Source organism: Apium graveolens, chromosome 5, assembly GCF_009905375.1.
Source record: "Apium graveolens cultivar Ventura chromosome 5, ASM990537v1, whole genome shotgun sequence".
NCBI lineage: Eukaryota > Viridiplantae > Streptophyta > Magnoliopsida > Apiales > Apiaceae > Apium > Apium graveolens.
In genome coordinates this window covers 245871300-245884507 of record NC_133651.1, presented here as the reverse complement: position 1 = coordinate 245884507, position 13208 = coordinate 245871300, and the positions used below count along the sequence as shown (strand labels likewise).

General features: G+C 36.5%; 1 protein-coding gene across 1 annotated transcript; it reads left to right on the top strand.

Annotated features, from left to right (window-relative positions):
* The first annotated feature begins 2630 nt into the window (after positions 1-2630).
* LOC141661683 (uncharacterized) lies at positions 2631-5098 on the top strand. Its single transcript, XM_074468688.1, has 2 exons — positions 2631-3211; positions 3761-5098. The coding sequence occupies exons 1-2, from the start codon at positions 2993-2995 to the stop codon at positions 4976-4978; spliced, it is 1437 nt and encodes a 478-aa protein (XP_074324789.1). The 5' UTR covers positions 2631-2992; the 3' UTR covers positions 4979-5098.
* Positions 5099-13208: the final 8110 nt, after the last annotated feature.

The window sequence follows — 13208 nt, the reverse complement described above, 5'->3', positions numbered from 1 at the left end:
TTATATTTTATTCTAACATGCATGTTATACCTGCAACTTTTCTTCTCATAGCGATGATGCAAGAACGTAAGAAATTATACTCTGATTTACTATACGTATGTAGCTATAACTTGGAATAAACAAGTTTAGACTCTTCCATACGGGTATACCGTATTTTTAAATTTTGTTCGGTTGTTTCCAGTGGTGGCCTCGTACTTAGTAGTATCATAATATCATTCCAATGCAATGCTAACTAAATATACATCTCTTTCGTTCTAGGGGATTTCATTAAATAAGTTTCTGATTCCGTAATATTTTGGTTAATGATTAATATGTCCCATTAACGGAATTTGGAATCGTAAATCCAAGTAATAGTGTTTGAATTACCAATTTAGTAGTAAGAAATGAGAACTCCATTTACTTTTAGTGGATAAATCAAACCCATCATAATTTTTGGGTTTCCATTTCATTTCTATTCTTATTAACCCCTAATTTCATACCTTCCATTTTCAATCTCGATTCCCATTCCCATGATACATCCAAATTACTGGCAAAACTTAATTGTTTCTTGAAGGGCACATCCGGTAATTAAATTTTAGAGGTATGTAGTACCATAAAGTGAGGTTTAAGTAACAAGAAATTAAATATTTTGAAAAAGACTGGTCAATGTTAGTAGCCCTGGGCTGCTACTAAATAATTTAGAGCTTCCTTGCAAATCTTTTTCTTTTTAGTCTTCTCCTCTCTCTCTGTTTTCGCATCCCCTCTAGTATACAACTATACAAGCCACATATGCTGTGGTCCAATTTGCATATAGCTTAAATTTCCCAAAAACTCTTCTCACCTTACCTTTTAGCTGGTCCCTGCTTGCTACCTATTAACTAATTGGATCTTTAATTTATCACCATTTGTGTAAATTCGAGATTATGATAAGATAGTAAGAGATTTCGCTTATCATGTACGGTGTTTTTATTTATCCTGTTACGATATCCTATCCCTGAGCGCAGAGGTATTGTATCAATATTTATAAAAATAGTGTGAAAAGATGCAGACAAAGCTATTAAGAGATGTCAGTGTAAAATTAGATCTGAAATCCAAAACATCTTGTTAAAAATGAGAGATGGGACTTGTATGCTTTGATTTGAAATCAGTGAAATGGACAGTAATACTAGGTATTTCTTTTGAGAAGTCTCTTTACTTTCAATTGACTGTTGTACATAAAACACCACCGCCAAGAGTAAAAAGACTGAAAGGGAAAGAGAAAATCGCAGTTTTCAAAGCAATTTGGTGCAGAGCCCTCTGTCTTTTCTCTTCTATTATTACCTACATAAAGCTGTTAAATACCCAACAGCCCAAAAAGAGACAAGAAAGTTCCAAGCAGACGTGGCCACCCGTGCTGGTCGTGCGGTCCGGACCGGTTTGTAGCGGGTTGGAATCGGAAAAATTGAACACTGAACCGACACTTGAAGCGAGCGAATCGGGCCGGACTGCGCTTGAACTTGCAGAAGGTAACTCGGATTCGGCACTGAACTCGTGTGCGTGCCAGGCGGTTCACGGGTTGCAGGCACACGGGCTCGCGGGTTGGCGGGTTGACACGCGGGTTTCGTTCATGTACAAGCTGTTGTACTGTTTCGTTCATGTTTCAAGTTTTCAACCATACCAGTTACCATTATAAAATATATATATTGGTAAATCCAACAACATCTTGCCTGTTCAACCATTTGTACATTCTCTGTAGAGAAGTTATTGCTAATTGTATTTTGATTTGTCCGGCATATAATATTCAAATTGTATTCTGATTTAAATTCATGTATTGAAGATGTATAATAAATATTTTTCACTATTTAAAATTCGAAATTAGTATATCAATGTTTATTAAAATATAAACTCGTGGCACCTACAGAAATTTACAAAACGAATAAAATTAGTAAACGAATTTACCATCATCAGTTAAAATTTAAAGTCAAATTACAAATCGAATAAAATTTGTAAACTGAAATTTACAAAATAAATTCTTTTAATTCAACAATAAAAACGAATCAACAATATACTATAATAAATAATATACCGAATAAACCCAGAAGTCCAGAATAATACACAAATTAAACTATCCCCTTCTTCCCTTCGTGGGGGCAGTGCGGGTGGCAGTCTACGTGCAGCTCGTGCGGGCTCGTGCGGTTCCGGGTTTTGAAATTAGAACTCGTATTCGGTTCACCTAATTTAGCGAGTTGGGCGGGTTTGAACCGGCCCGGTTCAGTCCGAATTTTTTACGGTTTCCGTATTAACCGGTTCCGAATGAGCGGTGAAAACCCGCACATGTGGCCGGCTCTAGTTCCAAGAGACAAAACTCGCCTTTGTTTTGCATGCACCTCTTTCTGTATTATAATTCTGCATGCATTTAATCTAATTAGAAACACTAAAGACGATCTAAGTAGAGGCCTACAGGGATACATATTTCTCAGAAAATGATTGCATAACTAAGTATAAAATTCAGGTTGCATTGCATTGAGCTTCTCTATGGTTTCAGTTGGTTCAGTTCTGAACTTAGATTAACATCCCTAAAGTTACAACTGTTCAAGTTTACCAACTGAGCTATAGCTTTTAAATTTTTTTTCTGGATAAATAAAAGCTATATCTTTCTAATATCTTCTGTACTCTGTTCTTTCTCTTTCTCTCTGTAACTCTAGATCTTAGCTATGCTATAAATATAGTGAAGAAAATCTAGAAGTATGCAGCTTTGCCTTTGATGTCCCTTCATTTCCCTGTTCTTCTTTTGAACCACTGGATCTTTCCTTGTCCATAGTATCTGTGTTCTTAAGAAGATTTGTAATTTCAAGAATCATCCCCTTGTTTTTTTCTCTTTATAAATACATCTATATATCACCAAAAGTGCTCTAAATTCCTCTGTTTTTGGTTCATTTTTTGTATGTTTGCGTCAAAGCAGAAACACATATTCCCCTGTTTTGGCTCTGTTTTCATTACCTTTTACTTACAATTGTGAAGTTTGTTTAGGCAAATGAAGCATATCATAAAATCAAGGGTCACTTGTATGGCTCTTGTTTTCATACTTTATTTGAGTGTTGAATATTGTAATGGAGAAAAAGATGTAACAGTGGGAGCTATAATGGAGAAAAGAGAGAAAGAAGCTCTGTACTTAGCCATTCAAGGGTTTGTGGGTAAGTGGTGGAATGGTTCAGAACTCTTTCCTGATCCTTGTGGTTGGACTCCTATTCAGGTACTTATACAGTTCACTCTCCCTCCTTTTTGTTCACTTTCGAGTTTTACTTCAATAAATTGCTTAGAATTTGACTGTTATAGTTGTTTGGCAGAGATTATGAAATAATTAAAATCGACAAACATGTTATGATATGGAGGTATCCTTTTGCGTAAATAAATCTTGTTTGATATGATAGTTAAGCATTAAAATGGACCTGAGAGAAGAGCTAGGCTGTATAATCGTGCGCGCGAGCGTATTTAAGATGAAATATAGGAAATTTCTATACCTTTCGGAACTCTGCCACAGGACAGGATGCATAAAGTTTTTTAAAACTTTACCAGAGAGTATACCTGGAACTATGGGCTCTAGTTGAAACTGTTGATGAAAAATTTACCTGCCTAATGTCTACAGCAGGATATGAAGTAGAGCCAGTTTTAACTTAATTTTCCTTATAGATTATAAAATTACTATGTAGTATAAACAACTAATTTGCAAAGTTTATAGGCATTAGTAACTAGATGCCCTTATAAATTTTGTTCTAAACTCAATTTTTAATTTTTCAAACAGGGCGTTTCTTGTGATATATTTGATGATGGCTATTGGTTTGTCACTGAATTAAACATTGGCCTCATACATGAAAACTCTCCTAGTTGTGTCTTGAATATGGAATTTAGCCCTTATCTGTTTGCACTAAAGCACCTCAAACGTCTATCGTTTGTTAACTGCATGGTACACACAAGCCATCCTATAACGATCCCTACTGTGGATTGGGCTGCATTTTCAGGCAGCTTACAGTCGCTAGAGTTCAGATCAAACCCTGGTCTCATTGGACAAATTCCAAGTTCATTTGGTAGCCTTACTAATCTTCAATCTCTAGTGCTCTTAGAAAATGGAATGAGCGGTGAACTGCCAACAAATCTAGGCAACTTGATTAACTTGAAGCGGCTAGTATTTTCAGAAAATCAGTTTACAGGTCAAATTCCATTGAATTTTGGTAGCTTGAAACAGCTATTAATCATGGACTTGAGTCGAAATTCATTATCTGGGAATTTGCCATTCTCTTTTGGTAGGCTAAATTCATTGTTGAAACTTGATGTCAGCAACAATCGGTTGGAGGGCGCTATCCCCAATGAAATTGGAAACCTGAGAAATCTGACATTGTTAGATCTTAGCAGAAATAAATTTGCAGGTGTTCTGACAAAGTCACTTCAAGAGCTGAGTTATTTAAGAGAATTAGTCTTATCAAGAAATCCGATAAGTGGAAGCCTCATGAATCTTGAGTGGAATAATCTTCAAAGCTTAATTATCTTAGATCTCTCCAAAATGATGTTGACGGGTGAAGTTCCAGAGTCCATTTCTAAGTTGAAGGAACTCAGATTTTTGGGACTTAATGACAACAATCTCACAGGCGAGCTCACGCCAAAACTAGCAGAAATGCCTAATGTCACTGCAATGTACCTTAATGGAAATAGTTTCACAGGCAAACTTAAACTCCCTGAATCATTTTATGGAAAAATGGGGAGACGTTTCGGGGCTTGGGATAACTCAAATCTATGTTACGCATTTAATTTGTCATCAACTAGCCATGTTCCTTTTGGAGTTGAACAATGTCAGGACAAGGTCAATCATTATGGGACAGAAGTTGATGCAAGTTCCAAGTTGGGGAAGAATGTGAATGAAGTTCCCAGTTTAGTTGCTTCAGGGAAATACTCAAGGAATGGGATTTCGCATGTCTATCTACTAACTATTATGGTGCTTCTTTTGTTCTTGGACTTTTCTGTTTAAATTAAGGTACACTTTAGATCAGAAGATCTCATGTTTAGAAGTGCAAGTTTAACTTAAAATGTAAACATAATATAGTGTAGTTTTGTGTCTCTTACAGTCTTACTATCTTAGTTTTTAGTCTGAACCTGCCTATGCAATATGTTATTATACCCTATTACGCAACATACCTGGGCAGAGCTACTTGAAGCCATATTATCAGCAATTAAAGTTGCGAAGTTGGGTTAATACGCCATGGGTTCGAACTCTGCCATAATTGATTCCAAAAAGATCTGTGTAATAAGCCTTGAGTATTATTAATATATAAGACTAGTCTTTAAAAATGTACTTTCTTCATTCAATTAGTCAACCACTTGAAATGAGGTTGTGCCTTTATATTTATAGGGAGTGCCAAATGGGATATTATTTACAAATGGGTCTCTTGGGCCTTTGCATAAAATGTTACATAATTATTACAATTAAGTCTTGGTTTCCTCCGGCAGCGATGAAGATGGTGGAGTTGTTACAGATTTTTGAAGAAGCCTCAGGCCAACAAATAAATCTTTCAAAGTGAGCACTGATTTTTCGTTCAAATGTGAGTAAAGACTGTCGAGATTCTATCTGTGACGTATTGCAAATGCATAGGAGTTAACTTACTTGGGCCTTCCAAACATGGTAGGGAGAAATAAATCGAAGGTCTTGGATTTTTTGAAGGAGAGGATGTCTAATAAAGTTCATTCATGTAAAGAGTCTTGGATTTCACAAGTAGAAAAAGAGGTTTTGATTAAGCATGTTGCTCAAGCTGTTCCAATTTATACTATGAGTATTTTTTTGCTGCCAGTTGAAATCACGAAGGATTTTGAAAGAAATTTGTCGAAAATTGGTGGGGTTTCAGAATTTCAGGGACTTTAATTTAGCTCTCCTTGGTAAACAAGGCTGGAGATTAATCTCACAGTCAGATAGGTTGGCAAGTAGGGTGTTTAAAGCGTTGTACTACCCGGACTGTGATTTTCTTGATTCGAAGTTGGGCAATAATCCCAGCTTCGTTTGGAGGAGTATATGGGAGGCTAAGATGGTCATCAGAGCAGGTGCACGCTGAAAGGTTGGTAATGGCAATAAAATTAAGGTTCTGGGTCAGCCATGACTTAATGATGACAACAATGCATATGTTACAATGGAGGTTCAGGGATTGGAACGAGTCACAGTGTCAAAACTGTTAAATACAGATGGTAATCAATGGGATAATGAGATTGTAATGGGTTTGTTTAACTCGCGAGATGAGCAATGTATTTTTAATACAACAGTTGGTGCAAACAGTGGGGAAGATGAGCTGTATTGGGATGAAGATACGACTGGGGAGTATATTGTAAAGTCTGCGTATCGTATGCTTCAACGGCAAAAAGGCTTGTGGTGTACATCTGATACTTGTAGTTTATGGAGATCAATATGGCGTATAAAGGCCCCTCCAAAAGTCTTGAATATGGTTTGGCGGGCATTATCAAATAGCTTACCAACTCGTACTATCTTAGCATCGAGACGTGTTCCATTGAGTGTTGAATGTCCTCTGTGTAATGGGGCGGAGGAATCAGTTCTTCATGTCTTAGTTAACTGTTCTTTTACAGATATGTGTTGGAGAATGAGAGACATATCGTATAGCAATACAAATGCTGATAGTTTTGATGGGTGGCTTCAACGGATGTTGAATCAAGCAAGTAAAGATGAATACGGGGAGATAGTCACACTTTGCTGGAGTATATGGCAAGCTCGGAATAAGGTAGTGTGGAATCAAGTTAAAACACCAATTCACCATGTGGTATTTTTGACGAAACAATTTCTTACAGAATGGAAGGGAGCTCAAGTAATGTCGACTAAAACTCTATATCGTGATGTTAATATCAGGGATGGAGCAGTTTCTTGGGCAGGGCCAAAACAGAATGAAGTTAAGATTTCTGTCGATGCTGCATTGTTTTCTGACTGTTCGAAATTTGGTGTTGGGATTTTGGCGAAAGATGCTGATGGTGCTGTAATTCAGGGGAGATCTGATATGTTTCAAGGGGCTGTAAGGCCTGAGTTTGCATAGGCCATAGCCGTAAAGGAGGCGCTCAGCTGGGTGAAGGTGATGGGGTGGCATGATGTGGTCAATGAGTCGGATTGTTTAGCTGTTGTTCAAGCAATTAAGCAAGGTGCATATGATTTCTCCGTTTGGGAACATTATTACGGAGTGTCAGATTCTAGTTGAGGAGTTAAACACTGAGTTGTATTTTATTAACCGATCTATTAATATGGCGGCTCACTACTTAGCGAGAGAGTCATATTCATTCCCAGGTCGATTTTTCGATAGGAGGTCTGTTCCTATTGATTTAGAGTCTATCTTGAGTTCTCTGATTTATTTGATTAATAAAATCTTCTTTTTTCGTCAAAAAAAAGAGTCTTGGTTTCCTCTTCCCTTGGGTCCAAGGTCCAATATTTGCCCCCCTCCTAATTTAAGCAATATCATTAGATTTGCGCTTTTGTTGTGTTGAGTCTTGCAACTTGGATATTAGGGATAATTCGGGTACCTGATCAAAACTAGAGCATAGATGAGAGTAGGTGTATACAAAATGACAAAGGGAGGGAAAATATAACTGTAAAATCAGAAAAGATGAGATAAAGCTAACAATTAAAAATAAAGATAAAAAACAAAAATATGCCTTAATTATTTATGTGCATAGAACTTATATATGCATTTTTTTTGCTTTCCCTTATTTCTTCTTTTTTTAGGATATATATAACTGCTTGTGTTTTTGTTAGTCCCTAACAATACAACAAGAATTACAGAAGGGGGGTTGAATGTAATTCTGGCTACTTTTTGAGATTAATGAAAAATGGTTCTAACTTAATAATTTATAAGTGTTTGATTTGCAAAGTGCGGAATGAATAGTTAGATAAATAAAAACACAAGTAATAAAAACACAAGTCTTTAAAAACTTTCTGGTGGATTTGAATGTATCCACCATATATATATATATATATATATATCAAGAGATCCCTGTGAAGTTTTAATAACTCACAGCTGCTTAAAAATATGAACAACTAAGCTTACAGAGAAATGCTACAGGATACAGCTTACAATTGTTTCTCTGAGAATGTATTTGCTTAGTCTTGTTGTTGTTCTACTTGCTACTCTTGATTTATATATCACTAAGATTACATAGTAATAAGACAAGATAATAAAACAAAATATATCAAGTCTAATACCATGTTGCTTCACTACTCTATTCCAACATCTTTGAATATCTTCATAATAGCATGGAAATGGTAATGCTTCTTTGTTCTAAAAAACCCAGCTGAATAGGCTGCCACATTCCTTTTGCAAACACTCGACGCATGTGACTGTGTTGTCACTGTCAACAGATGTTTGAATTAATCATCCGTTGGGTACATCATTATCATCCGTCGGGTTGCCATGTTGATCATCCGTCGGGTTGCCTTGTTGATCATCCGTCGGGTAGCTTTGTTGATCATCCGTCGGGTAGCTATTTGACACTTGACTTCATTTCATTTATGCAGAATTACAAGACATCTTATATTTACAATTAATCAACCTATTCTGCATATCTAATTAAAGTCAACATGACTTATATGCTACTACAGAATCTATATAAAGGTGTTTGCAGAAATATGTTACATGACTTATTGTTACATAAGCTACTCACTCGATGGATGTCAAATCATCATCCGTCGGGACTATATTGAGTCATCCGTCGAGTGCTACATTTTTCACTAAGTTGAATCTACTAAGGTATTTTGTTAATGTAATCATCAAGTTCACAACATATTCTCAACAATCTCCCCCAATTTATGTCTACCAGAATTGTAGCCATAAATTAAGAGAAACTTGATGATAACAAAAAACTCTAAAAATACAGATTTAAAAAGTAGTAGATAAAACTAAAAAGTGCTGCAAGTTTTTCTGAAAAATTTACAAGACAAAGTGTACAAAGATTTGCTCACAATCATTTTCAAGGTGCTCCTCTAGTCTGAGTAGATTGATCTATTTCCTTGATTTCTTCCCAAGCCTCCTGTTGTTTTCTTCTATCTGATTTTGGAGCTGTCTATGGAATTCAAGTTCATCAGATTCTGAAAGATCTAGCATTCCTTGCATTTCCAGAAGAGTCTCATTACTAGAGATGCTCAACTGGTCCTCTAATCTGAAGAATCTTCTAACTCCCTTATCATCCATGAATTCCATCAGCCAGTAGGGCCTTAGATGCACTCTACTCCTTGTGTAAGGAATAGTTAAGGTCTTTGGTCTTTGGGAGTGCATCTTTGGCTCTAATACTCCTTAGTTCTTCAATCTTCTTTAGAACTAATCTTCTAGCTGTCACATTGAATCCAAAGTTCTTTTTGAAGGATGAATAAACTTTTATCAGTACAGATTGGCTCTCTTGAAGAATCCTGTGAAGTGGCCATGGTATCTCTTTTCCTCCCTTGTGCTTGAATACTAACCTTTCAGGTAGATTCTTGTAAGCATCAATACCTCTAACTTCTTCCAGTTCATCTAGATAGAGGTTTAGATTAGATAATTCCTTGATGTCACATATGTACATGATATCTCCCTTGTTGACCTTGGTTTGAGCTTTGGTTAGGGACTTGGATCTGAGAGTTGAGGGCTTCACTTTCTTGACTGCTCTGGTCTTTGTCTTCTTTGGCTTCATGAAATGAGGTAGATTGAGTTCAGGAATTGGTTGACTATCTCAGTCTATTGGATCATCCTTTGGAATGATAGGTTCACCATGAAATTTTTTGGATGGATCTATCTTGAATTCTTCATGTGCCACAGAGGGCATGGATGTTTGAGTTGTTGTAGAAGTAGACTTCTTGGGAAACTGATCTTCCAATCCTTCTTCATCAAAGTTCACTTTTCTCTTGGAGTGAAGTTTGTATCTAAACCTTCTTTTCTGCTGTGATTCTTCTTGCATTTTCATATCCTTAGATTCAGTGGTTTTAGATGGTTGTTTAGGAATTTGTTGTGTGGGTTTCACAACTTGCAACTTGGCCAAGATAGTAGCTTGCTCCTTCTTTTGTTTGAGCTTTTTAGCATCTAGAGCAGCTTGCTTCTTTTCTTACTTCAATCTTGCCTTTTCTTCCCTTTTTGCTTCAACAAATTGAGCGTGTCCAGCCACCACACAAATTTCCTTACCATTTCTGAAAACCTTGGCAATTCTCCTTTTCAATGCTGAATCAGCTGGATCCTTGTAGAATGCAATAGATCTTGACAATATTTTCTTCTCATCAGGCTTTGGTGTCTCATACACTGTGTCCAAAGGGTTTTGAGTAAAGACTTTGGGTAGTTCACCTTTGGATTCATAATTAAATTTGCCTTTGGGGATTTGATGTAGGATGTCTAGACTTTTTCCAGATAGTTCATGCTCATATCATTCACATAAATTTTCCTGACTTGAGAGTGATGAATAACTGATTTTTCTGGCTTCTTTGCTAGACTAAACTTCTTTTGAATATCCTCATCAATTTTCTCCCAGTTTATTGGACTAAACTGCTTCTTCTCAGCTACTCTCAAAGTAGTTGCTGCTTCATTAATTAGATCAATGCTATCTTTAGCTGGTGGCTTTGTGAAAGCAATTGTTGGTATAATTGCTTTACTCACTTGAATGTTGAACACTTTTTGCTCCCCCTCACTCCTAGAACTCTCTTTCTCCCCCTTTTTGTTATCATCAAGCTTAGTAGAGGAGGAGGTCTGTGCAGCCACCAGTTTTTGAAGCAAGTCTGTTTGTTGAGCTTATTGTAGATGAATTGCTGTAAGAGAAGCTTCCATAACAACCATTCTTTTGTCCAAGGAATTCACCTTGGTTGCAAGATCAGAGTTTTTCCTGAGCTGTCTTTTGATGTCTATCATTGTTGTCTCTGGAAGTCTAGCTTCCAACTTGTCAGACATGTCTTTCTTGAGTTGATCAACTTCATTTTTGATGAGGGAGACATTTTGACTTTGTTGGTAGCCTGATATTTGCTTTAGTTGGAGAGATGCAAGATGTGCTTGCATAAGCTTCTTGGTGCTAGCATTTGTGGATGATTGAAGTGCAAACTGTGTTTGGATGATAAGTTGGATGAGTGTTATCTTGAAATAGTATTCATCACACTGCTTTGAAAATGCCCAAGATGGCATGCCTGATCTTGAACTAGGGCCTACTTCTCCCCCTATGTCTAATGGCTCTTCTTCACTATCTCCACCCTCACCCCCAAAGAATTCTTCTGAGCCACCGGTCTCATAATCAACATCACCAGCTGTTGAAGGCAAAGCTGTGATGGCATCCTTAGCTCTTTGCATGGACTGTGTGGTGTGCACCAAGTTTGGCATCCTTTCTGCATTGTCATTGCCCTGTCCAGCTAGAAGTTGATATGCTGGAACATGGTAAGTAAATACCTCAGCATCCAAGGAGGTGGAATCTACAACAACTTGACTTTGTTGAAATAGTTCCTCCCTGTTAGCATCCTGGAAATTCATTAACTCACTTGAAATGACACCCACCCTTATGTCTCCCGTACCTGCATTTCTCTCATTATCTCTCTTTTCTTGCGTCAAGGTCTCACCTTGGCTCCCCACCCTCACACCCTCACTTTCACCATCTAAGGAGGGACTCCTCACACTCACTTTTGCCAGTCCTGAAGAAATGGACTGCATTGGATCACTCTTTTCCTCTCCTTTTTCTTGGGAGCAACCCAGACTCTCACTCAAGTCACTACCTTCCCTCAATCCTAATAGTGATTGCACAATTACTACGTCATCTGCACTTGTAACTATAGTTGAACTTTGTGAAGGGTTTGTAGCACATAAACACAGCGAAAACGTAAATTTAAATCTACCGAAACCCTCCGCAGGATCCATGCGAAAAATAATATTTAATTCGTAGTTCAGTATGTTTACCTTAAGAAGCTTTACGTTAATGGAAAGATGGAGGTCTTTAATGGCGATCCAAAAACGATGAACGGAGATCCTTAGCAGCTGCTCCTCAAGTGTGAAGCACTCCACTGGTATCCACCAAGAAAACGATGTAATGAAGGAGGGGGAGATGAAGAGAATTAGGGTTTTATAAATCTTTTTGGTTGAGGCAAAAATAGGGTCTATAATAGTATATTTATAGGCAAAATTTTCAGCTGAAAATTTTCCCATAAAATATTATTATTATTAACCCTTTATTATTCTCACTAATAATTAAAACACCTTTTAATTATTAATCCTTTTTCTAAACTCTTTAGAAATAATTCTCTCACTTGATTTAATTTCCAAAAAATAAATTCTTAATTAATAATATTAAGAACCTTTTCTTAATTAATTTATAATCAATTAAATCTCATTTAATCAATTATTAAATTTGCCAATTAATTATTTATTTCATAAATAAATAATTATCAGCCATTATTAATTAATTCCTCCACCATTAAATCATTCTCTTTTATAGTGTGACCCTGTAGGTTCAATATTAAGCCGGTAGTAGAAATAAATAATAATTAAACTATTTTATCATTATTTATATAAATTCTCTAATTCATTAAATATGATTAATTAATTAATCATATTTATTCTACATCGTGAGGGATACTTCTCAGCATATCGCGACTATCCGGATAATACGAATTCACTGCTTAGAATACCAAGAACCTATTCAGTGAGTAGTTACCGTACAATCAATTCCTTCTACCCTACAATGTCACGATTAAATACAAGGCATGAAACTTGTGTCAAGCCTATCTTATTTAATCACTTGCTTTCCCATTCACTATGCTTAGTTCTATTTAATGTAAATTAGAAACTCCTTTCTAATTTCATTCACTCTGGCCAGAGATTTCTGAACTAGCATAAGTGGATCAGCATTGAACATTCTCTTCCTTTACTGGAAGGGGTAGATCCTTTATTGATCATACACTATCTTCGTGTACAAATTCCTATACCCAGTAGAGCCCTTATAATTGTCCCTTGAGACTAAGAACTAAACCAAAGCATAGTTCAGTGTACACAAGATGACTATGATGACCTCAAGTCTAAGGATACTTGTACAACTATCACTATGTGAACAACTGCTGACACATGAGTGAACTCCATCAGTTGTTCAGCTGTGTGAGTCATATTCAGTGAACTTATTCTATAATAAGCACCTACATACTAGCTATAGTGTCACCACATAAATGTCTATGAGAACAGACATCCTTCATAATGAAACAAGCATAGTATGTACCGATCTTTGCGGATTATTAATTA

Coding starts and splice junctions, on each gene's coding strand:
- LOC141661683 (XM_074468688.1), top strand. CDS start 2,993: ATGAAGCATATCATAAAATCAAGGGTCACTTGTATGGCTCTTGTTTTC. Junction 3,212..3,760: donor GTGGTTGGACTCCTATTCAG/GTACTTATACAG, acceptor TTTTTCAAACAG/GGCGTTTCTTGTGATATATT.